The sequence below is a fragment of the Neovison vison genome, chromosome 1, assembly GCF_020171115.1.
Source record: "Neovison vison isolate M4711 chromosome 1, ASM_NN_V1, whole genome shotgun sequence".
NCBI classification, from domain to species: domain Eukaryota; kingdom Metazoa; phylum Chordata; class Mammalia; order Carnivora; family Mustelidae; genus Neogale; species Neogale vison.
This window is the reverse complement of record NC_058091.1, coordinates 180,203,659-180,229,146: the sequence shown is the minus strand read 5'-3', so window position 1 is coordinate 180,229,146 and position 25,488 is coordinate 180,203,659. Positions and strand designations below refer to the sequence as shown.

Sequence of the window (25,488 nt, the reverse complement as noted above, 5' to 3'; positions counted from 1 at the left end):
TGGTTGTTTCTGGTAGTGAATTAGATTTTGGTGGAGGGTGGCAGTATTGCAAACTCGAGGTTTCCCAACATTCTTTGATTTTGAGGGCAGAGAAAAAGCTTGTGGGTGTTTCTGCCATGCATATTAATTTAGGAATGAGTCGATAATGATTCCACTCGTTTCATTTCAGCATGAAAAAAGGGACACTGAGAAGGCTTGCCTGTCTTTCTTCACCAAATAGCAGTTTTGCAGACCCTTACAAGTTCCCATATGTTAGTGAAAAACATTTTCCAAGAAATTGGCAGCGTCGCACTTTGTAGCTGATGCCAGCTTCCTCCTTGGGCCAATTCAACAGAGAGAAGAGGGGGAAAAATGCCTTGTGTTAGTGGCTGAATTACTCTGACAAGCTTTCACATTGCCCCTCCTCTTATTAATATTCTTTTTGATGTGAGCTTGTAAAACAGAGGATTGGCTGTTAATCTCCAAGATCTCAAGGGCTTTTGGCAGTGGCCCATAATTGATGTGTTCACATGGCTGTTGTCTGACTACTAATGATTAGACAGCAGTGTTATCTCCCAGCTACATCAGTGTTGCTTATAAATCACACTTGATAAACTGCAGTTTCATTTCTTCAAAGAGTCTGTACATGTCTACATACTTTGATAGAACTGCCAGAGGCATTTCATGATTCTATGACAGCTTAGATTAGGTTTATTTTTCATTCCTGTTTGACAAAATATTAGACTTCCTTATGCATGTGAAAGAGACTTTTTTGTTCCTCCAACAAGGCACGTGGAGAATGATAGGCAGAGAAAGATTACCTGCTCTCCCTGGGAAGGTGCACAGGTAGGGGTGGCAGGGTCCCTTTTTGGCCTCTTGGGGCCGTGTCTCTCTGGCAGAAGAAGAGAAAGATGCCCCCCGGGGGAGGCAGTTCTCAGAATGTGGGCTCCTACTCAGAGGGTGACATGGCTGGGGTAGGGCCATCTAGAATTGTGACAATCTAGATTGTCCTCACTGTTGAATCATATTATGTACTGAACCCGGGCGTCCAAATAGGACTCTGCTGTTTGGAGAAAGCAGGAGAAAGCGAGGAGGTGTTACGAGAGGGAGAGGTCACAGCCACAGAAATCATTCTGTTGCTCTGCTTCGCTGTCCAGGTGGAGCTACTTGGCTTGCCACAGACACACCCAGAGCCCCCCATCTGCCCAGAGGTCTGGGCGCTGCAGAATGCAACCGGGTTGCACATTGCCCATGGTGGGCTTTGACTGGGAACCTCTGAGGAACCTTGGCCCTGATCCTACCATAGACTCGTGTGTCTTTGAGACAACTTTCTTTATCTATAAAACTTAAAGACAAGAAAAAGCAACTAAGTAATGGGCCAAACTGGTTTTGCTCTTCTCCTTCTGTACTTCTACAGACCCTTGGGCTGTGTAACTGCAGAGCCCCTCAGACTCTTTTTGCTAACATGAGTGAATTCATCTTCACTTATTATTTTTTTTTAGACCAGATATTAGACTTCAAAGCAGTAGTGCTGTCATAATTATTTGATCTTAACAAACAGAATTCTGTTTACAGAGTTTAAAGGCCTGTTGCGTTTAAGAGCTGTCTGTAATGGCTTAAGGTGTGTTGAAAGTTAAATATTTCATCAAAATGTCTAACTTGTAGTCAGAATAAAATAATGTGACAGAGATTGGGAGTAAGGGTTTTATTAGTAAGTTGTTCACAGTTTAAAGAGCTAGTAGAGCTCTAGAACAGTGAGAATGCAAGAGAGTGCACTTAACAGCAGAGCTCCCTGAAATAAATTGCCCAGAGCTCACCCAAACTAAACAAAAGAGAACAGAACAGAACAAAAGAGAAGTTTGATAAGATCTCCAAGTTCTTCAGAGGTATTATTAAAGATACTTAAAATTTTAGGTAAGTGCTTGACAGATGTGTCTTTCATATTTGGCATTTGTATGTAGATGAAACTGTTTTCTCCAATTTTGTTTCTACCTGTGTACTCAGTTCTAGGTGCCACATTTAAGCCTTCAGTGCCTGGGAGTGGCTTTGACCTGAGCACTCCTTGGCCCTAGTAAATTTTAGGCCTGTAATTAAAATAAGCAGTGTCATCAGAGAATACTGTTTATTGATTAGCACTGAAAAATAAAGATGCTTAACTAGGCTTCTTATCTTAAACTGATTTGTAGTTGAGGGAAATTACCCCTACCCTCCCTTTTTTATTAAAGAAAGCGATGTAAATATAAGTTTGTTTGGGTTATGGTTGTTTGATTTTAACACACTGTGGAAAAATATTCATGATTAACTTGGAGAAGATAGTGTCTTAGTGATGTAAATGGGTTCTTCATTGAGTTTTGATACATAAAGCAGCTGTATTGGAGTTCCTGATACAGCTGTAAAATAGGAAAAAAATCTATTGAAAGATTGAATATGGTTTTGGTTGTGTAAAATATGTACTCATATGTAAGGGCTGTGTGGTGGTAGTAAAGATAAAGATAATTGAAGTATTTTAAAGGTTTTTTTGCCATCTTTAAATAATATTTCTTATATTTGTATATTTATATATGTGAGTTTTATGAAGTATATTACGATTATGGCAAAAATAAGTATGCATTCTTTAATTTTAAAAAGATACCAGTTCTTGACTGATAATTTAAATCATGACTCAAATTAACTTGATTTAAATTTAGCTTGGTCTCCTGCTAACACTGTCTGCAGGTGTTTATCGACTAACTGGAAATGTGGTAATATTAAGGGAGAGTATAATAGAAATATACATTTTAACATAAATATGAGAGGCTAAGTTGCCCACAGGGTTTGAGATTAGTATATGGAGTCTGTCCACTGTTTTCTGCTCTTTTGTGGGGCAGGGGAAGCCACTATTATATAAAATGTTCTATTCATTGGTTAAGAAATCTTGGACAGGTTATAGTGTCTACCTTAAAAGTTGCAGTTATTCATTTATTTTGGACCTGATCATCTTAAGATTTTATATGACCAAGATTCAGAGCAGTTATCATTTGATAGATAGGAGTTTGGGTCATTGACCCTGAAATTGGTCTTTTTTTTTTTTTTTTTAAGATTTTAATTATTTATTTGACAGATCACAAGTAGGCAGAGAGGCAGGCAGAGAGAGAGGAGGAAGCAGGGTCCCTGCTGAACAGAGAGCCTGATACAGGGCTTGATCCCAGGACCCTGGGATCATGACCTGAGCCAAAGGCAGAGGCTTTAACCGGCTAAGCCACCCAGGCGCCCCTACCCTAAAATTGGTCTTAGTAGTTTGTTATAATTATCTAAAATCTGTTCTGAAATAAGACACATGTAAGATTAAGTATTCTGGAAGTACAAATGCTAAGATAGTGTGACCCTGCCTCCTACCCCCCCCCCCCCCCCATTTTTCCTTTTTGACTCCTAAGAGGAAATACTGAAATGGATTAGCGGGTGGTGTTTGACCCTCGGCCCTTCATTTGCTGACCATTGTATAGACAGTGGACTGATGGCACAGGTTCCTTGCTTCAAGAAGGGAAGGTGTGTTTGCATTGGAGAAAACGGGATTTGTAGCTGCGGGGTGGGAACATAGGAAACGAGGGAACATATTTTTAATAAGGCACGGAGTATTGGAAGAGAGTTTATTTCTGTCTTGGGAGAGGCAGTAATTCTCAAGGGGAGGTTCCTTGGATACTTCAAGGCATCAGGGAGCGGCAGGATCAGGTGAGGGCACTTTGAAGAAGCATATTCAGGACGTGCATTGGTTTTGTCATAAAGCCCCCTGAAGCGAAGTTCTCTTCATCTTCTTGGCTGCCGGGGACGTGGAAAGATGGAGGGAGATGGAATTTGTGGGGGGGAGTCTGAGTTCTCAAAGGTCAAGAATTGTCTAATGGAAAAGAGGTGGCTGCAGCCATGGGGTTGAATCATGATCTTCTTAACCTTAAAACTAAAACTGCCAGTCATTTTACCAGCAAAAGATGTGATTATTTGGGAATAGCAGCGAATTGCAATCTAGGACAAGCGAACTACAGCAAAACCCACAGGCGAGTCTGGAAGGTTATGGAAGATAGGGGGGAGTGGGAGGGCTGTTGTAAACAGTCCACTGGAGTACACTGGGAGCTAGAAGCATGGTGCCTTCCCATTGGCTGAGTCGTGGTTGTCTCTGATTGGCTGGGCTGTTGCTGGGGGAGAAGGAAAGCCTTTCTTCGTTCTCGGGTTGTAAAGTAGTGTCCACCTGCAAGGTCCTCTCTTCCTGATGGGTTAGCAGTTGATGACAAGTGACAGTGCCTGAGAACCTACCCCTGCTGAATTTCCCTACTTCCCTTTGTTTAATTTTCAGTTTCTTCAGCTGGATTGAAACAGAAGGTTCCAATGAGGCAGTGGGGCCATACTATGTGGAGGCCAGTTGCTGTTGAAATTAAGGAATCTGTTAAGAATTAGGAGGCTTTAAAAAGCTGTCAGTCTTGCTCTTCTGGGAGGGGCGGGGTAGCGCCGGGGCCACCTTCTCAGGGGTGGGCATGGATTTCTCTTGACTGCTCCCTGGTGTTGGACACCATACCTTCCCACTCCTCTGATCTTACTAGCGCTCTGCTCCCACCATGGGGGGCACTGCCTGTCCTGTCCTCCCCTCCCCACAGCGGCCATCACCTCTTCCCTGGACTACTGTCATGGCTTCCTAACTGCCCTCCTTCCTCCAGCTTCCCCTCTCCTCTGTTCCTGCACAGTGTCCCATGTGCTCTTTAGCAGAGGAACGGTCTGAGCCTCCCATGCCCCTAATTTACAGCCTTGGAACTGGCTTCCAATTCCGTGGAACTCCCCAAATTCTGAGCCTGATTGAGGGTTATCATGAGCTCCCTGCTTTTCCCTTTTGGACTCATGTCTTTCTGACCCCCTGTGCTTCAAACTCCTTTGCTGACGGTCGTGTCTAGAATGGCCTAGCTCTGTCCCTGTCTCCTGTCTCCTGTCCCCCAGGCTTCACCCTGCCCTTCTTCAGATCCATCTTCCACATCTCTACCCTGTCCTGTGGGGCTGCCCTAGTGTGCCACCTCAGCCCTGCCCACTGGCTGCTGGTCTCCCCCATGGCCTCGGTGCCCCTCCAGGGCTCCTACAACCATGCTGGTTGCATTATAGTTCTGGGCAAAAGTTTGTCGCATGAAGAAATGACTTCCCTGAGAAGGAGGTGGGATTAGTAAGCAGCAGCTTACATGGGCTTAGTGTACAGTCAGTACATAGTCCTCTTGTCACCAAATGAAGACCTTATACTACCCTTGTCTTGTTGATCTCAGGACCTCTGCACAAGGACTTGAAATAATAGCTTTAATCATATGCTCTCTCCCTTCTGCACTGGCATTTGCTTACTTTTATCCTAAACATCTTTTTATTAAAAGCTTGGTTTTTTAAAGAAATTTATGAACATTGTACCTGTTCATGTTAAAATTTATGCCTCAGGCTATAAAATAAAAAGTGCTCCCCCCCCCCTGGGTTTTTATGTGGTTAACATTTCTGGAAGCATACATAAGAAACTGTTAGAAGAAAGAGTGTCCCTAGAGAGTGACCTGTTGACTTCTAGAATCTTTGTTCTCAGGAGGGAAAACAGAATTCTGGTCTAGGGGCAGCTCTTTTTGTGTAAGGATTTGTGAGGAGAAACTTCCAAAAGTTGTAGTTTGGGTACAGAACTTGGGAGAGGCCATGGTGGCGTTCCCTGGGATAGCCAATGGAATGAATATGAAGGTCTCGGAGGTCCTTGAGAGTGGGAGCATAGATGAAGGTAGGCGTCTGTGATTCTTTCTCTCTCTCACCATTCCATGTCTCTGATAGAGCATGGAAAGCTTTCCTGAGTACTTTATTTTGATTCAGTATGAAATTAAAATCTCAAAGCTTTCATTCATTTATTGAAGTCGATCATTATTTTGGATCAGCATTTGGGAGATAATGGAGGAAAGGGAGTCAAGAGGTTCATGCTGTGCGTCTTAGGTATGTGATAAAGAATTGACGTTGAGTAGGTCACCTGGTTGGCTCAATCCATTAAAGGTCTGCTTTCTGCTCAGGTCATGATTCTGAGGGTCTGGGATGGAGTCCCCCATCCATCGTGCTCCCTGGTCAGTGGGGAGCCTGGGAGCCTGCTTCTTTCTCCCTCTCTCCCTCCCCCCCAACCCCCGCCTGGCTCATGCTCTCACTCCCTCTTTGTCAAATAGTAAATAAAATCTTTAAGAAAAAAGAAAAGAATGTAAGTGAGCAGTTTTGATTTTTGCAGGGAGGAGAGTGTACCGAGGCGGTGTCCTGGGCAGTGAGTCAAAATTGTCACCTTCTGCGGCTGACGTGCCATGCTTCGGAGAAGCAGGGTTTTGACCCAGGCTGAGGCACCGTCTTCCATCTCACCTCTGCAGTGTGACTCAGGCACATTCTTATTGAGTTTGTTATGATGAGCACGTTGCATTTATAATTCAAATGTCTAGAATCTTCATTGAAAATACTCTGCTAGGCGGGTGAGATTCCCTAACACAAGGCAAAGAAAAGAATTGCCATTAAAAAGACAAATAAGGGGGTCGCCTGGGTGGCTCAGTGAGTTAAAGCCTCTGCCTTCGGCTCAGGTCATGATCCCAGAGTCCTGGGATCGAGCCCCGCCTCGGGCTCTCTGCTCAGCGGGGAGCCTGCTTCCCCCTCTCTCTCTGCCTGCCTCTCTGCCTACTTGTGATCTCTCTGTTAAATAAATAAATAAAATCTTAAAAAAAAAAAAAAAAGAAAAGAAAAGACGAATAAGGTGTTTTTCCCCCAAATAGGCCTTTCTTTTCTTCTTCTTTTTTTTTAACCTTTTTCCCTTAAAATTATGTCTGTGTCAAGCAGGATGAAAGTCAGGACGCCTGGGTAGCTTAGTCGATTAAGGGTCTGACTCTTGGTTTCGGGTCAGGTCATGATCTCAGGGTTGTGAGATCAAGCCCCAAGTGGACTGTGCTCTGTGAGGAGATCTGCTTGAGATTCTTTCTCCCTCTCCCTCTGCCTTTCATACTCATATTGTTTCTCTCTCTTTCTCTCAAATAAATAAATAAATCTTAAAAAAAGAAAAGTAGGATGAAAGGCCTGTGACCTTTCCCTAATTTCAACCCAATTTCAAGGAGAAATTAAGAGTCATGCAAAGACGGGCACTGGAAGGCTGATCCGTGTATGTACTAAGATAGTCCTTATCCAGCTGTTTGGAAATGGATGGGTTTAGTACTGTAGGTGTCCCCATGCTAAGCCAAATCCAGAGTTAAAAATCCAGAGTTTCATCACTGAGCTGCTTTTTTCACTCACAGGGGATTGGGAACCAGGTCTAATTGGCGTACGTGGGATTTGTATGGAAATTTTCAGTCATGCAGCTTTTTACAAAGTCAAGGAACTCGTGCAAAGAATTAACAAAAGAAAATAGATGTTCTCTTTTTTTCTTAGCACTTTTATGATGGTCTCCTTTCTTTGCGGCTTATTTTTGTGGTCTGAGTAACTCTGAAAGTGAGCAGGATGGGAGACAACCAGAGAACCGAGACGGACGAGATGTGAGCACACTGGTCCCTTCGTGCCGTTCTGTAAGCACAGCCCGCCCTCTGAGCAGGGGCAGGTGTCTGTGGCGCTTTTAAACAGAAGAATTTGTGGCTCAGCAGTTGGACAGGTTTTTTGTTTTTTTTTTTTTTTAAAGATTTTATTTATTTATTTGAGAGAGAGAGATTACAAGTAGGCAGAGAGGCAGGCAGAGAGAGAGAGGAGGAAGCAGGCTCCCTGCTGAGCAGAGAGCCCGATGCGGGACTCGATCCCAGGACCCTGAGATCATGACCTGAGCCGAAGGCAGTGGCTTAACCCACTGAGCCACCCAGGCGCCCCTGGACAGGTTTTTTTTGCAGAGAACACAGAGGAAGTTAAGTGTGTGACAGTTGACATGGTCTGGTGGAGTCCGTTTGTCCCAGGACGGAGTCCTTGTGTCCCCTGCCCCCCCCCCCCCCCCCCCTCCCCGGGCACCACAGTTCTGGAGCTCTACACACAGTTGAGGGCCTTCTGGCAGAGAATTCTATTCGTCTTCAAAACAAAAACAAATTTCAGACACTGACTCGAGTAGTTTAATTATACTCTATCTTTGCGTACTACGGTACCTTCTGTTTGGCTTGGAAAGCTGTCATGTCTAGAGGATGAAGTTACTTGATGAAGTTATTTGTCTAGAGGATGAAGATACTTGCTCTTGTGTAAAGTCCATTTTATATATGTTGCTGGCCTTCAGGTGTCTCTGCTTTGCAATCTGCTCAGAGGGGCCACTTCTGGAGTGACACCCTCCCAGTCTTCTCCTCCTGGTGCTGCTTGCTACCCTCTCCCCCCACCACCTGGGCCCCACCATAGAGAGACACTGTGGGCTTGGCATACTATGATTTTGGCATAGTTGGAAATGTAAGCAGCTGGGGGCCAGAGCCGTGGTCCATCCCCCAGTCAGACCCTGCTGGGTCCATGGCTGAGTCTTTTAAAAGCACTTTAGCAGGTGAACTGTGGAGCCTTTTATTTATTTATTTATAAAAGATTTTATTTATTTATTTGATAGAGGCACAGCGAGAGAAGCAACACTAGCAGGGAGAGTGGGAGAGGGAAAAGCAGGCTTCCCGCTGAGCAGGGAGCTAGATGCGGGACTTGATCCCAGGACTCTGGGATCATGACCTGAGCCGAAGGCAGACACTTAACTACCGAATCACCCAGTGTCCCCCTTGGGGCCTTTGATTTAGGGCAGCCTCTGGTCTTCACACCTGGAAATGAGAAAGTGAAAGCCATGGTATAATTCCCAACTGTTGTTATGTGGTTGTAGCATTTAGAATTGGATGATTTCAAATAATAACACCACCAAACCTGAGCTTTGGGTTCAGGGAGTTTTCTGGGAGGGATTGCAGTGATTTGCCTAGATGCCCCGAGAAGTAGTGTTTCGAACAACGTGCTTCATTGAAAGGTGAATCAGGCGTGTGGCTTCCAATATACAGAGGAGGGTCTGAAATTACCTTAAGAGGAAAGCCTCTTCCCATCTTGTGTTGTTTGGAAGAGTTTGCTTTTCTTCTTACCCTACTGTGGGTTCAAGTGTGGACCTGGCCACCACCTCCAGTAACCTTTTATAGTCACTTACTTTTCGGATTTCCTTTTCTTCATTCTTGTCTTCACAATACTTCACAATACTTGTCTTCACAGTCTTGTGAAGATGGACTGAGAGAACCTACAGTATTATGTCCCTCTTATGTGATAGGAGCTAAACAGTGGCTGTCCCTGTTCATAGTTTTACATGAACTTTGAAATCAGAGAGGTTTGGCCTTGAATAAATTGTCTATCCTCTGAGATCTTCACTGATCACCTCCATAAAATGGGGATGTCGAGCCATGAAGGAGATGGAGAGTATCTGATGCCTTGTACCCAGTAGACCCTTAACCAAGAACTCACCCACGATGCTTAAGAAACAAGGTGTAAGGGAGAACTTGCTTCGATCTTGGCTCCAAAAGGAAAAGTCTCTGCCACATTCGGGAAAGCCAGTATTGGGAGTGACCAATGTACATCTCTTCAGGTTTCTGTGTCAGGGATGGGAGTTGAACCTTGACACTTCACTTTGGAAAACAGATCCCTGCGGAAAGCAAATGGTTTTGTAAGCTTCCCTCGCTTTGCTAACAAAGCAGCCGCGAAAAGGCGGTGAAAATGCAAAGGGACAGACTGTGGCAGTGGTCACCGTCAAAGAGCTGTGATTTCCCCATACATGAAGTGCAGTCTTCTGTCTAACGCATTTTACATGAAAGAGGTGTCTGTGGGCGATCTCGTAAAAACAGCCAAATACCATGATATGGAGAGAACGTGAGCATTAAGTCATTGTGCCCCTGAGTGCTCGCAAGAACGTAAAAATATTTTCTGAGCAAAATAAAGCACGGTGGCCACTCTGGTGGTTGTTGATCTGAGAATCCCAGGATTGGGGGGGATGGTTAATAGTCGGATGAGTGTGAAGATCATTGCACTGGTTGGAGGAAACCCCAGGGCAAGCTCCCCTCGGGGTGCGCGGACTGGTCCCAGGGTGTGGGAGGGCCATCTTCCCTTGAAGCTGGTCCATCTCTGGCCCTGGCTGACCCTTTTCCCTCTGCCTGCACATCATCTGCCTGTCTCTTTGCTGGATCTGAGCGGTGCAGTCAGGTGCCCGCCAAGGTGTCTTCCCCCTACGCCCCAACCCCTGCCCTGTCGACCATGCCCCTTTGGCTGTCATTTTTCCTGTCCTGGATCCCATCCAGGGCTGACAGAGTCAGTGTTGGAGGAAAGCAAAGAGGCTGCTACCCGCCCTGTCGGCTCTGGAGCCTTCCTTGCTCATCAGCCCTCAGGAAGCCCTTGAAATAAGGTGAACTGAGAAAATATTGCCAGAGTTTCTCTGCAGACTTTTCCCCCCAGCCCCCTCTGATTACATACACTAAGTGCCGCTATCTGTGTAAATAACCTTTTCTTCCCCGCCTCTCTCTACCCCCCTCCTCCCCCACTCCCATGCTCTTAGGCTCTCTTGAGTGATAAATAGCCAGGCTACTGCTCGGCGTGCACCAACACCTGGGAATAATCATGCAAAAATAACAGTGAGAGACTGCCGAGCGTCTGTTCTTGACATTAACTTTCCTCGGTTTGACAGGCTGCCACCACCAGCTGTTAGACTTATGGGTCCCCCCCCCCATCCCCGCCCCAACTGGAGATGGCTGCTTTCCTGCTTTTCTTTTTTTGGGGCTGTAATAGGTTACATCAGTGTCCCATCAAGATGACAGAAAAGAGCTTTGACAAAGGAACCGGTGCTCAGACTGGCTGGTTCTCTATTACAATCTTGTATTCTAGATGTTAGTAGTATCAGCCTAATGATTCCCCACTAATATTTTTTTTAACATGGAATATCTGATGAGTACTATTTTAGCATTCGCTGCTTACCGCCCCTGCCCACCCCCCAAGGTATTCGTAATTGCCTCCCATGAATTGCCTTTAGATGCAGCAGATCTTGGTATTTGGTCTTGAAGGGCCAAACCACCTACTGATTTCTTTTTCATCAAGGTGTCCTGTGTATTTGTAAACACAGTGACCATATTGACAATGGCAACAGCTTTTATGGGTTGAGTGCTGCTCTGTACCAGGAGCTGAGCTCGGGTTGTTTGTCTGATTTCATTATTTCCATTTTACAGATGAAGACATGGAGTCCCAGACAGGTCAGGGGACTTGTCCCCAGGTCGTGTAGCTGAAGGTAGACTATGCTGGGATTCCAGTTTTGAGGACTGGCGCCCTGTACCCCACTGTCTGCTATTCCATGCTGTGTTTTGCACTCAGACCCTGTGGTTGGCCCCTTTGGACAGTTTGGCTGCATTTGTAGAAATGTTTGAGGAGTGCCCCAGTCTTGCTTGATGAGGTAGGATGTCCAGGAGAACAGGGACATGCTTGGCTTTAACCTACTTCTGGTGTGCTAGCAGGGTACCCAGTGCCTGGCACACAGCAGGTGTGTAATTACTGTTTATTGGGGGGATACGTGCTCAAGTTGGGGCAACTCAGAGGTGGGTTTTGGGGGAGTTGCATGAAAAAGGGGATGCAACTAGAGATTAGGAGGAGATTTTGTAGATGTGTAGGACTCCTCAGGATGTGCTATAAAATTGTGGGTGGGGGGAGTTGAGGGGCAGATGAAGCCCATGCGTGAAAGGAGGAGAATTTCCCTGGGCTGAGCTGCTCAGGGTTAAGCCCCTTTTCTTATACTTTGAACACACTTTAACTGCACTTAACCATGCATTTGGAGGGGATTATAGATTTATGTTAAATATAGTAGGATATAAAAAGGAGCTTTGTAAGGTTGAGGCAGGGTTAGAGAACTGTAATATCAGACCAGGGACTTTTTTTTTTTTTCCCCCCTCTCCTTTCCTTTCTCAAAGCCAGCATTTACTGAGCTAAGCACTTTGCTGAGCCGTCACTTGGCGTGAGTTCTCTCATGGAGTCTTCCCTCTGACCCGCTGGGGGTATGTGTTAGTCTTACTCCCGTGCTTAGGTCCAGACATTGAGCCTCAGAGTAACCAAGTAACTTGCTCAGGGGGCCCCCACAGCAAGTACCAGCCAGGTCAGGATTAGAACCCGAGATCGACCATGGCCAAGTACAAGTGTGTGCCACTTGGAGGGAGTCCTCCTAGGGCCTGTTGCCGCCCTCTGCCCCCGCGAGCCTCCTTGGTTGAAGAAGGTACGGTTCTGTGTATGGATCAGTGACCTGGAACTCAGGGTGCAGTGGAGTTGATCTTTTGTATGAGGTAAAAACACGACTGAAAATCCCTCCAGGTCCCTGCTTTGCATATGGTGCGTGTGGCTTTGTGTTAGACCCGGTAAGAGAACTGAAACCTGTAGGGGGACATTCGCTGGCAGAAAGAGCTAGTGACACTGAATTTGCTCCCTTCTACCTCTTTTGTCTCCCAGGGTGTGTATTTGAACTCCCGCTGTCCCGTTTCTGCTTCTAGGATGCTGCCGCTTTCTACTCACTTGGGCTGCCCCTGGAGATCGCTTCTTGCGTTTGTGCAAATACGGGCCACGTTTCTCTCTAACAGGCGGAGGTTAGGCTGGGTGGTCTTTGAGGTATAGAACGTTCTGTGATTGTCTTGGGGGATATCTGGAAATGCAGAGTCAGCTTCCTGGAGCTGGGCAGGTCACCGCCAGGCCGAAGGGAAGCTCGGCCCTGTAGGTTGATGCCACCAGATGTGTGGGCCCAGCCTAGCATATTATCTAATTATTATTTTAAGAGATAGTAGACATTCAGTCTCTTACCTCATTTTTTTTGTTGTTGGCAAAAACCTGCCATGTTTTAGGAAGCAGCATACCTACCAGATAGAAAACATGCCTGGGGCCGCAGTAATTCCCCATCCTCCTCTGTGGTTGGTGACTTCTAATAGACCGGAAGGGTGGTCTTTGTTCTTCACTCCACATTCTGCAATCCCAGGGGAGAAGAGTTCCCCTTTCTTCTCTCACTGGTAGTGAGGCTCTGGTACCTACCTATAGGAATGGCAGCTGTGATTTCTCTTGAGGAAGCCAGTGTCGTAGAAAAACCGAGAAGTTGACTTGTGTGAGTCAAGGAGTTGAAGGTCTTCACTGTATTACCTGTTGAGTCTTCCTATGGAGTTTAAGAGTTTTAGCCTATTATCGCATGGGGGAACTGCTTATGATGAGTTCATATTTTCTGGTCAAACCCTATAAAGCTTAGTTTCTCATTTTGAAACATGTGGGGAGAGGGCTCCAAGGTCCCCTCTGTAAATGCTGTCAGCCAGGCTCTTACCATTGCATTTTGGATTGTGTGGATGGAAATAAACACAGTTCACTCGCTGAGAGGCCCCGCATACCGTGGCCTCTCCCCTCAAGCCTTCTAGATTCTTTAGAAATTTGATGTTTGACTTCTCTTAAATATCCCAAATAGTAGAGGTGTGTGTGTATGTGTGAATATTCGTAGTTGGAGTTTACATCGAAATAGAGATTTAGTCCAGAAATCCTGTTGTGATAGGAGTTGCCATCAGTAGAAGGCTGGAGATTACATTTTCCAGTTGAGGAAAACGGTGTTCAGCAGAACTTAAGTGCCTCCCCAAAGGGACAAGCTAATTAGTGTCAGAGTAGGGGCCAAAATCCTAGTGTCCAACACCCTGTCCTTATAACTTGGTGTTATAGGCTTTGCCTCGTTGTATCCCAGTGTCCCATTTTGGGGAATTAATGCCCTCTTGTATGCCTTACTTCCTTTTATTTCATCCCCTTTTCTTGTATATCTAATTGAAGCCATGTTTGTTTTCTTGGAATTAATGTAGGCTGTCGGTCAAGGGATGTAAAGGGTATTTCGAGAATATTGTTCCGTTTTGTCTTTTCAGTTTATATATGTAGCAACCAATCATTGTCAGTTTACAGCTAACTATACAAATTAAGAAGTTGTTGGCAAATGTGAAAGAAAAAAACCTATAAAGGAGCCAGTTTATCATTTCCCTCAGCCCCACCCCTCCCCTTAAATTCTGGTAAGTGGTTCTTTTTTTTAAGATTTTATTTATTTATTTGTCAGAGAGCGAGCGAGCGTACACAAGCAAGCAGAGAGGCAGGCAGATGCAGAGAGGGAAGCAGGCTCCGCACTGAGCAAGGAGCCTGATGCAGGACTCCATCCCAAGACCCGGGGATCATGACCTGACCCGAAGGCAGTGGCTTAGCCCACTGAGCCACTCAGGTATCCCTGGAAAGCAGTTCTTATCTCATACAATCTTTTAGCTGAAAAGATTACAATGTAGCATTGTTTGTTTTTTTTTTTAACCCCTCACTTGAATTTCCTCCCTCAGTACCCCTCTCTTCATCTGTCAGCTCAGTCTTAAAATAGAAACTATCAGTAGGAACTCTGATCCGCATTAAGCTGCATTTACGTGAAAGCGTAAATCACCAAACCTGGGGTCTCGGGGCCGCTACGTGCTTTTTTTCTTGGGGTCTGTGATCAAGAACGCAGAACAATACAAAGTGTGGAGCTAAAGTTTTATGGCAGCTCTGAGAGCAGGAAATTAAGTTTCTTCCCCATGCAGATGGGTGGAGGGCTGTTCTCTCGCGACTTGGATCAGTCAGGCAAGTGAACGTCAGTTTATCATTTCAGTGAGAGGCAAACTGTAGAAATAGTTCCTACTATCATATGAACAAGGAGCCCACACAGATGACTGCTTCAGCTGTTGAACTAGGAGCACACTTCCTCATATAATTTATCTTGAAATGCATGCGGTGTGTGTGTGTGTATTTAAACAACAAAGACTATGTTCTAGTACATTTGTAGCCAAGTGTTGATTTCTCACAAAGGTTAATTGGGAACATAGGAACCGCAGACTAAGATGGCATTTTGCCGGAAAAACCTTCTGTGTGCCCTTTTTTACACATATGACTCGTTAGCTCGACTGATCGTGTGTGCAAGGAGTCATCCGTTATAGGTGGGCGGTGTCTGTGTGTCACACGAGGGCATGAGGAATGTGGAGTCCGGGGCAGATGGGCTTTACGTTGGGCTTATCTGCCTTTGACCACCTGTTTGAGCAGGGCCCTAACTAATTCTCTTAACAGTCCTAACAGTGGTTAAAATGGGTCTGATGAATGAGTGGGGTGTCTGGTGATTGACCTATTTGGTATGTGCACAGCCTTTGGTTTCATTACGGCCGGGGTCCTGGACGTTTTGTGGGGACGATCTCCTTGCCTGTTCTCTAAGATAGGGATGCAAAGGAGATACCGTTGCTTTTACAATGTAAGCTCTTACATTGGCTGTCTTGTCTGTTTCCTGGGATTTAGAGGGAGGGATCCCGGGTCTTGGTCAGATTCATCAGGGATCTCTCCAAGCCGAGCCACTGACGGATGGGTGCATTGGAGAAACTCCAGTTCTTTTGATGTTGGGCACACACATTTATTTCCCCATTTGTATGAATTTTGTTAAACTTTGCAGTAGAAAACTTAATTAGGAGTTGATGCTTAATACATGCTAATAATATCCAGTTTATGTGTTTGAGTGTGTATAATCAAGTTTATGTATTTTATATATTCAGCAGAGTAAGTTAATGTATTTTCGTAGTGATTTAATTCATTATGGTTTATAAAGTACTTTGAAAACAATTTCAGTCCATCTCCTGTGCTTAACTGTCCAAATGATGCATCTGCGGTGTTTATTGGAGTTCCTCTTTTGGAAAACACTGCAGTTTTGGAAGTACGATTTTATTACAGGAGGGAAGGAGCCTGAATTTTGCAGAGCATGTATCTCGCACCTTGACCGAGGCTGACCGGGTGTCCATCGGTGACATCAGGACATTGAAGTCCTGCCTCTCGTTGTGGAAGCGAGAGCCTCAATGCTAACCTTGTTCGGCATGCGGGAAAAGAAGAAATCAGATGCTCATTTCCCTTTGACTGTGTCTTTTGGCACCGTGCCAACCCTCCAAGCGTATTATAATTGCAAATGGAATTTGGAACGGTGATGTATTCTAGAAGTGATGTAAACAGATTGCATTGCAAACAGCTCCGCGAGTACAGCCCCACTGCAGTAAGCCTGTCTGTCTTTCAGGTTGACCCCCTGTTTACAGTACCAGCGCCACCACCACCGATTTCCAGCAGCCTCACGCCTCAGATTCTGCCCTCCTACTTTCCCCCATCTTCACCCAATATTGCAGCACCCGTCGAACAGCTTTTGGTGCGGACGCGTTCCGTGGGTGTCAATACGTGCGAAGTTGGAGTAGTGACAGAGCCCGAGTGTCTGGGGCCCTGTGAACCTGGGACCAGTGTGAATTTGGAAGGGATCGTGTGGCATGAAACAGAAGAAGGTAAATACACTTTACTTTTCTCTATTTCCCTGCGCCCTCTTCCCCGTGACGTTCCGTGTTGATGCCCACCGGTGAGGGGGACGTGGTCTGGTGGTAGGCGGCCAGGTGGGAAGAGGGGTTTGCATGCTGTCTGGATGGCTGTCGGAATACGCCCGGAGGCTCTGGTGTTCAAGGTGAAGGAGAGGTCCGTGAACGGGATCTGCACTTGAGGGAGACTGGGAAGCAGGATGAGGGTTCCCCTTGGCCCCCAGAGGGATTGTGGAAATTAGGGAGACAGATGGAGCTCAAGTTCACGTTCTTCTTTGGTGCCAACCAGTCTGTCTGGACATGGTGGTTTCGTTTATCTTGATGTGGGATATCAAGGCTTAAATTGACCTGCTGAATTGAGCTCGGGTTCTTGTGTTTAGCGAGAGCCGGGCCCGTGATGTGGCTGTGGCTGGTTGGTGGTCTGAGCTCACAAAGCCCAAGCTCAGAGGCTTTTAAGCCCCAGCTGAACCAGTCATTTCTCTTCTGTGACTGGAGACCTGGCACCTTCCCTGCCCCTTAGCTCCCCGGGCCAACTGGCAAGGGGAATCCAGTAGTCATGAGACCAGGGGATTAGGATTAACCTGTCACTGCTCTTAGAAATGTGTAAGTGTGGCCTCTACCACACCTACCATGGATCGAACCCTGACTGGACACATCTCATAGCACGTGACCACCTGGTCTGGTGTGTTTCAGATGTCATTGACGTTAGAGGCCCTTAAGTAATTAAAAACGAAATACCAAGGACAGCACTGCATTGCTCCACTGGGGAATGAGAGGAATAGAGAAAAATGAGGAAGAAACAAGCCCCAGGCGAACAAAGGAGAGTGAACAACCCCTTCTTCCCTCTAAGCTAGGTTGGTCAAGGATAAGGGAGAGGACAGGGGTCTGTATCATGACCCGTTGGTCTGAGAGGAGTAGGGACAGGGAGGAGGGTAACGAGACTCAGAGTCACTGTTTAGGTCCCTCTGCATCAAGGGGAAAAGTTGAGGGTTGCAACTCCTAGGAAAGAAAGTAAAATATATAAAAAAGACTGAAAATCAGATGACAGGTTGTCCCAGCGTAATTGTCAGAAGGTAGAAAACAGCACACGCTTTCTCCAGGTAGAAAAGCAAAAAACCTTAGGAGAATCTTGGAATTCTGCGTCTTGTGTCAGATACGCTGTTAAAGGATCTATTTTGTGTTTGGTTACAGAATTTCGTAGATAGCATCGGTAAGGAAAAGTCTTTACAGATGAAGGAACCCGGGAAAGTGAATGAAAGCGGCAGATGGGAAGAGCTCTCTTGTGTGCGCAACCAAAAGTGATAGTTCACGTTTGCTTTCAGCCTTAGAAATGTCTGGTGTTTGGGGTGGGTCCTCTTTGTACTTTTAGTAGAGCTCTGCAGCCAGATTGGGGGGAGTTGGGGGAAGAGGAGCTGGAGTTCACATTTTCATCTCTTGCTTATCCATTGAGACGCCCTCCAGGGCACAGGGTAGGTCCCCTGTGGGCATCCAGCTTCTGTCCTCCTGCTTCCCCTTGGGTTGTACACTCTTGGCCTTCTCAGACTTTCCCAAGAGCGGAAGCGGGGGCTGAGGGTGTCCCGGCTGCTATCTTGGGGGAGAAAAGTATAGAAGGAGATAGCATCAAGACATTAATAAGGTCGTAGTTCATTAGCTTGGGTACTGATGATTCGGACACAGAAAAAGATTTGGAAAGGCTAAGGTTGATCTTCCATTGACTTGAAAGAAAGATTTTCTGGCACTTGAATCCACGTGCTTGTTAGGGTGAAGTGGCGCCTTGCACTTCTGTCCCAGCTGCGACTTAGTGACTGTCGGTTTATTGCGCGTCTTGACTTTACTTACTCCTGTGTGGAACAGGACCATGTTCTTGCAGCATGACCTCACTGGGTGGCAGATGCTGTAAAATTAGCTACGGACTTTCTGGAATGCCTGTAAGTCTTGGGTGATTTTTCACTTCGCTTGGACGTTGGCTTGGTTTTGACTTGAGCCTGAGCTTCTAATAAAAGACGGGTTTACTTAGGGGAAACAAATGTTGTATTCAGAAACTGTAGGAACTCTGGGCAAACCGTTAAAGAGCTCGATGGTATTGTCAAGATTACCGTGACATTCTTTTCTTCCTTCTGTTTGGTCGCGGTGCGCGTACAGTCTCACGAGTTGCACAGTGTTCTCTGAGCGGTCCGCCTCCTGAGTCCGTGTGCTGCGGTCCCCCCATCCTGTGGATGTGCCCCTCCCCCCTCTTGTGGCACACTGACAGCTTTCCGGGCTCTGCAGACCCAGGACTGGAGCCTTCTGCAGCTCCAGCCTTCTTGTTACTGTCTCACATTTTCCAGGATTTGGGACGTGTGGATGTCGACTGTGGTGACAAGAAGGAGCCAGAGCTCCTTAACACAGTTATTCTTGCTGAATAAACTCAACTCCCGACCTCCACAGAACTCGAGAACCCGACTTGGTAAAGACGCGGGTCGTAAAATGTGTGTTTAATGTGCAACCCTTCTTAAGAGTGTTCCATTTGCAACCCCCCTCTGCCCCCCCCCCCGTACAGTGTGTTTAAAGCTCTTGTACCAATTTAAAAATTAAATCCACTTGACCATTAATTTTTCCCTTTGGGGAAAAACAAAGAGAGAAACAGAACAAACGCATTTGGAGCCAGTTAGTTGGCAGAGCTAAAAGGGATGGGTTTGGGAAGAATGGGAGGGGACGGGAAGCCACAATCGTTTACTGCTGTGGGGTCGCATTAACGACAAGCTTTAAGTCAGGCACTTCGGAAAGTGCCGGTTGCCTCTGATTAACTTCCTGGAGATGGAGTTGAAAAAAAAAAAAAAAATTTCTTCCCTGGTGTTTTCATTTGAGGTGGTTTTTATACCCAGGAGTGGTTTTCACAAACCTAATTTGTTAGGTGCATTCATAGGGGGAGGGGTGTGTGTGTGTGTGTGTGTGTGTGTGTGTGTGTGTGTGTATTGAGATCCTAGAAATTTCTGGAGCTCCTATCTGCCATCTTTGGAGGGAATATGGAGTGTTCTTAAGATCTGTTTTGAAGGATAATGTGCACCAGCAAGACAACAATATGAAATCCCCACTAAATACTAATTGCTTCTTGTGCTTGGAATTCCTCATTTGAGGAGGGTTCTTTGAGTCACAGGCTTTGCCTTTAGTGCTGCTGCCAGGATGTGGAGTCCTGGTTGCCTGAGGACCAGAGTGTCCTCAGGAGTAACGTGTGGTGAGAGAAGTTCCCTCTGGAAATAATTAGTGGGTTTCAGAGCGTGCTCCAGAGGAGAGAAAAACTATTAACTGCATTTGGATGTTTAGTTACTCGGCTCTGATCTCTCTTCTTGAAGGTGAGTGCATGGGAGCAGTGACGTCTTGTGCAGAATTGCTCTCAGATGTTGGAAAGAATTTCCTGGGCATTTCATTCCTGACGTTTGGGATGCACATGCCTTCGTATAGTTATTTGTTTGGAAATTGGCTCTTTTGGGGAGGGTGAGGGTAGGGGAGACCAAACTGGAAGAAACATGGTGTGTACGCAGAGCGTGTAAATACATACATACTGAAGTTAGCTTTTTAGCTCTTATGAACGTGTTTTCCTTTGGATTTTTACTAAAGCATATTTCTAACTGGGCTCACTCCCCTCTTTTGGGGGGGGGCTCTATCCGAGAACACACTTTGTTTTTACAACTCTAATTTACTTTGGCCTTTCAAACATGTAAGGTTACAACACTGAGTTTCTCAGCTCTGTGCCTTTGAGTCACCCGGAGATTTTTAAAAACATGTCCAGGCACCACTTCCGGGCATTTCCTTGGTCAGGGATGGCAGTTTGGGTGACCTGTTGTTGGTGTTTTTTTCCAGAGCTCCCTAGGGGATTCTGATGTGCAAACAAGATTGAGAAACACGGTCTTGGGGGAAAGAGGGGATGTCCTAACCCCTGCAAGCTGCTCGACCTTTTCCCTTTAAGGAAGTCCCTGTGTTGTTACCTCATTTTCTTGGGTATAAAATGGACAGACACCCCTGCCCTATTTACCTCCCTGGATAGAGTTTGCCTAAAAGCTATAGTGTGGCAGGTGAGCGTCATTGAAACACCATCCCAGAAAGAAAGAGGGTCCAGTGCTTGATTTTGAACTTGGACTTGACAGCGTGTCTGTGACTTAATGAACAACTAATCGGTACCACTCTTCTGACTTATTAATATGGTGGGGTGGACCTTACTGTCTGTCCCTTCAGTGAGCCAGAAGTGGTAGCTTCATTTCCTTTCCCCATGGTGTCTGCTGAATTAGTTTTTTTTTTTAAAGATTTTATCTATTTGACACAGAGAGAGAAATCACAAGTAGGCAGAGAGAGAGAGAGAGGAGGAAGCAGGCTCCCTGCTGAGCAGAGAGCCCGATGTGGGGCTCCATCCCAGGACCCCGGGATCACGACCTGAGCCGAAGGCAGAGGCCTTAACCCACTGAGCCACCCAGGCGCCCCAGTATTATTTTTTTAAGAAAGATTTTATTTATTTATTTGACAGAGAAAGAGAGCGCGTCCCCAGGAGCAGGGGCAGAGGGAGAGGGAGAAATGGAGCCTGATGCAGGGCTTGATCCCAGGACCCCGCGATCATGACTTGAGCTGAAGGCAGCCACTTAACTGACCTAGCCACCCAGGCTTCTTTCTGCTGAATTATTTTTGAAATATTTCAGAAATCCAGAGTATTAAAGTTAAGACTTGGCAGCCTTCCTATTAGCTTTGAGAGGGGACGGTGAAAATGCAAATGGCAGCTTCTGAAAGTAAGTGTGGTGTTTTAGAGAAGACGTGCCACCTGGTGTAAGTGGCAGAATGGTTCTTTGTATGAGGTTCTTCATCTGAGGTTCTATGTGTTTTCCAAGAACAGTGATCTTGGGAATTAATGTTTTAAAGGTAATTAATCGGGGGAAGTAAATGACTCTCTTTAAACCACCGGAGATGCTCGTCAGTGCTTCTGCTTCTCCTGTGTCTCCAGAGTCATAGAGAGGACAGTGTTTCAGCGTGCAGTATCGGGGGTTTCAGGTTCATTCATTAGGAGGCAAACGATCCTCTATAAACTGACGACAGGGCTGACATATGTTGTCGTTACTCCTGTGCTGCGGTGTTGACTTGCCGAACTTATTGCTGGAGATAGAACTTTCATTTTGAGTTTTGATTTGAGAAGAGATTACATACGAAATCCAGGCTCACTTTGTGTTTTTGGTGTCTGAGCGTGGAATAGGTGCCATACTTTTTTTTTTTTTTTAAACTAAGTGAAATGTTCTTACTTACTGAGGTATTTCCCAGTGATTTTATAAATTCAGCTTTGACTCACAAGGCAAGTAAGATGTCCACTTTCGCTTCTGCATTTCATTACCCGCCATGCCAGTGATGATTGTTAACTCAGCCGTTGTGGGGGTGGGGGGGACGGAACTTGAAGACTGCTAGGGAGCATGCTCCCTCCTATCAGGAATGGGCTAAGTGGAGGTAAATCAGCCCCTGGTATGTGGGTCGGCAGGTGCACACAGTCAGTGTGCTGGTAAGAATGAGCATCGGGCCTCGATCTTCACCATGAACTCACAGAGATTCAGAAAGCCGGAAGAACTGCTAGTTAGTCCCATTTGGTGTCTTGGCCATAAACTTGACCCCCCACCCCCCCACCCCGGGCATTCTTACAGTGGTGGTTGGCCGTGAAGAGTTGAGATTCATCACCACTGGTGGCAGAGCAGCTCGAAGGATGGGCCTTCCAAACGTACAAGAACCACCTATTTTTTTAAAAAAATATTTTATTTATTTCACAGAGATCACAAGTAGGCAGAGAGGCAGGCAGAGAAAGTGGAGGAAGCAAGTTCCCTGCCGAGCAGAGAACCCGGTGATCATGACCCTGGCAGAAGGCAGAGGCTTTAACCCACTGAGCCACCCAGGCACCCCAAGAGCCACCTATTTTTACATGCAGAAGTCAACCCAAGTAGAAAACCATATTTATATATTTGCTGGACCGCATGCCATCTTGGTTACCTCTCATTATTCTGGGTATAATGGTAAAGGTTTTTCTTTCTTTCTTTTTTTTAAGTAAAATAAACTTGGTTTAAAGATACATGTTATACATAATTATAAAACATATCAAAGTATTTGGTTTTTTAAGATTATAGAAACTCACGTTAACAGTTTCACAGAAAAATCACAAATTAAAAACGGAGGCCAGGTGTTTATAGTGTGTGGTCCATAAAGATCTGTGAATGAAGGGGAAGTCTAAGGAAGGGACCAAGGGCGGGCTTGTCTGGGCTGTCTTGCTGGGTTTGCTTTCCTCCTGCACCTACCAGTTGTAGGCTTTTCTGATGGGGCCACCGTTTGCATATGGATGAGTGATGGTGTGTTTTGCTGGAAAGTGATACCATAGTCACATCACTGCTAGTCAGTGTGAAATAAATAAGCTGCTCTTAGGTGGGGTTCAGCTTCATGTTTTTAGACCAAACATTTTTCTTTTGTGTCATTTGTGTGTATATTTTGGTGGTGACCTTGGGTGTTAGGGAATGAAGCAGTCAGCTTCATTAAACTCCCTGTGTAAAGGCCTTTTCTTGTTAACACTGTAGCTGAACTTCTCTGTGAATACAGAATGTGAGGCATGTCAAACTAAACTTTTCTTCAGACTGGAGTATAATAAAAGATCTGAGAAGTTGTCTTACAAGATGTGTGTGGATAGTAGTGTCCTCCCTTGCTTGTCTTTTCTCTATATAGAAGTTGGTAAAAAAAAAAATCTTGAAAGTGTCTTAATATTACAGTGACCTTGAAATGAAGATATATTTTCTAATTATGAAATGGAGTATTCTCATTGTTGCAAGAAATAGCTTTTGGCCTACCTGGGCATATTGATTAAAAGTATTTCTTTGACTTGTTAAATAGAATTTTTATAGCAGCTTTCTTGAGATACAATTCACACAGCATACAGCCCACCTATTTATTTATTTATTTATTTATTTGAGAGAGAGAGAGAGAGAGAGAGATCACAAATAGGCAGAGAAGCAGGCAGAGGGAGAAGGGGAAGCAGGCTCCCTACTGAGCAGAGAACCCAATGCAAGACTCCATCCCAGGACCCTGAGATCATGATCTGAGCCAAAGGCAGAGGCTTAACCCACTGAGCCACCCAAGCGTCCCCAGTCCACCCATTTAAAGTGTATATTTCAGTGGATATTTTTTAATGTATGCAGAGTCCTCCAACCGTCACCACCATTAATTTGAGGACATTTTTATGATCCAAAGGAAACCCTGTCGCCCTTAGTAGTCACTACTGCTTCCTTACCGCAATCCCCATTTCATTGACTAAATGCATCCTTGTCTTTGATTCTTCCTTGATTTTATGTGTGTTTTATGGATGAGAGAAAGGGTGGATTTGTTGAGTGTTTGTACTGGGCATTCATTGTGCTGGACATGCTTGCCAGGTAATGATTTCCTTTAATCCTTAGAACACAGTCCAGTGTAAACCGGTTTTGTCCATACTTTTAATGAAGGAGAGACTTAGAAAGGGATTTACCTCTGCAAGACCGCATACCTACCTCCTTGGACGTGCAGAACCCTTTGCGCGTCCCACCTTGTCCTGGGAGTTCCTCTCTAGCAAGCTCCCATGTATCTCCCAAAGCGTGCTTTGGAAGGAGGCGGTCCCATATGACACAGTAATCGGAGTTTTTATTTTATTTTATTTTTAAGCACAGAATGATAGGAAATTCTTTATAGTGCTCGCATCTGATTTTGGCAGGAGTAACTGAATCAGTTTCAGCTGGGTTGATGTATACACACCATCCCTTTCTGCCCCACTAAGCTGGAAGCTTCTTTAGTCCACAGATCCCATCTGTTTTGTTCACTGTTGGATCCCCAGCGCCTGGCACAGAGTCAGTATGCCATACATATTTGTTGAATGTTGAATACATTTGTGGAACAAAGTGATATGGTCTTGATACCTGTTTCAGTGTGTGTAGTATAGCTTTCTAGTCAAGAATATGTTACTTTTGAATTAAGTTTGGCCTAGACAATCTGGACAATATTGCTCCAGAAATCTACTTTTTCACTGATTTTTTTGTGTGTTTGTGTGTGTACGGGTGGGGGGGAGCCATTATAAAATCTGATTACAGCGTATTAAAATTCACCTCGCAACCTTGCTCTTCCTAGACCAGTCTCCAAAAAAAAGGGAAACAAAATAATTTGGTTTGCTTTTTCCCCTTCTGCCATTCATATCCTCAGTATGGTTTTAATTTTCTGATCATAGAAGGCCATTGGGGGATATCCACAGGGTGGAAAACACCCAAAAGGTAGAAGAAAAAAAAAATCATCTGTAATCTCAGTATTCAGGCATCTGCTATAATTTGTTGGTTTACCCCCCCCCCCTTTTTGCATTTTTTAAAAATAATTTTTAATTTTTAATTTTTTATAAACATATAATATATTTTTATCCCCAGGGGTACAGGTCTGTGAATCGCCAGGTTTACACACTTCACAGCACTCACCATAGCACATACCCTCCCCAGTGTCCATAACCCCACCTCCCTCTCCCAACCCCTCTCCTCTCAGCAACCCTCAGTTTGTTTTGTGAGATTAAGAGTCACTTATGGTTTGTCTCCCTCCCAATCCCATCTTGTTTCATTTATTCTTCTCCTACCCCCCAACCCCCCATGTTGCATCTCCACTTCCTCATATCAGGGAGATCATATGATAGTTGTCTTTCTCCGCTTGACTTATTTCGCTAAGCATGATACGCTCTAGTTCCATCCACGTTGTCGCAAATGGCAAGATTTTATTTCTTTTGATGGCTGCATAGTATTCCATTGTGTATATATATACCACATCTTCTTTATCCATTCATCTGTTGATGGACATCTAGGTTCTTTCCATAGTTTGGCTATTGTGGACATTGCTGCTATAAACATTCGGGTGCACCTGCCCCTTCGGATCACTATGTTTGTATCTTTAGGGTAAATACCCAGTAGTGCAATTTGCTGGGTCATAGGGCAGTTGTACTTTCAACATTTTGAGGAACCTCCATGCTGTTTTCTAGAGTGGTTGCACCAGCTTGCATTCCCACCAACAGTGTAGGAGGGTTCCCCTTTCTCCGCATCCTCGCCAGCATCTGTCATTTCCTGACTTGTTTTTAGCCATTCTGACTGGTGTGAGGTGATATCTCATTGTGGTTTTGATCTGTATTTCCCTGATGCCGAGTGATGTGGAGCAC

The 25,488-nt window shown here is 45.3% G+C and overlaps 1 protein-coding gene across 6 annotated transcripts in view; it reads left to right on the top strand.

Moving 5' to 3' along the window:
- ZNF608 (zinc finger protein 608) overlaps positions 1-25,488 on the top strand; it is a 169,913-nt gene that overhangs the window by 88,643 nt on the left and 55,782 nt on the right. For all 6 annotated transcript variants that reach the window (XM_044263960.1, XM_044263979.1, XM_044263951.1 and 3 more), the window contains one exon: positions 16,016-16,271. In XM_044263960.1, the coding sequence (XP_044119895.1) occupies positions 16,016-16,271 (256 nt within the window). The remainder of the gene's footprint in view (positions 1-16,015; positions 16,272-25,488) is intronic.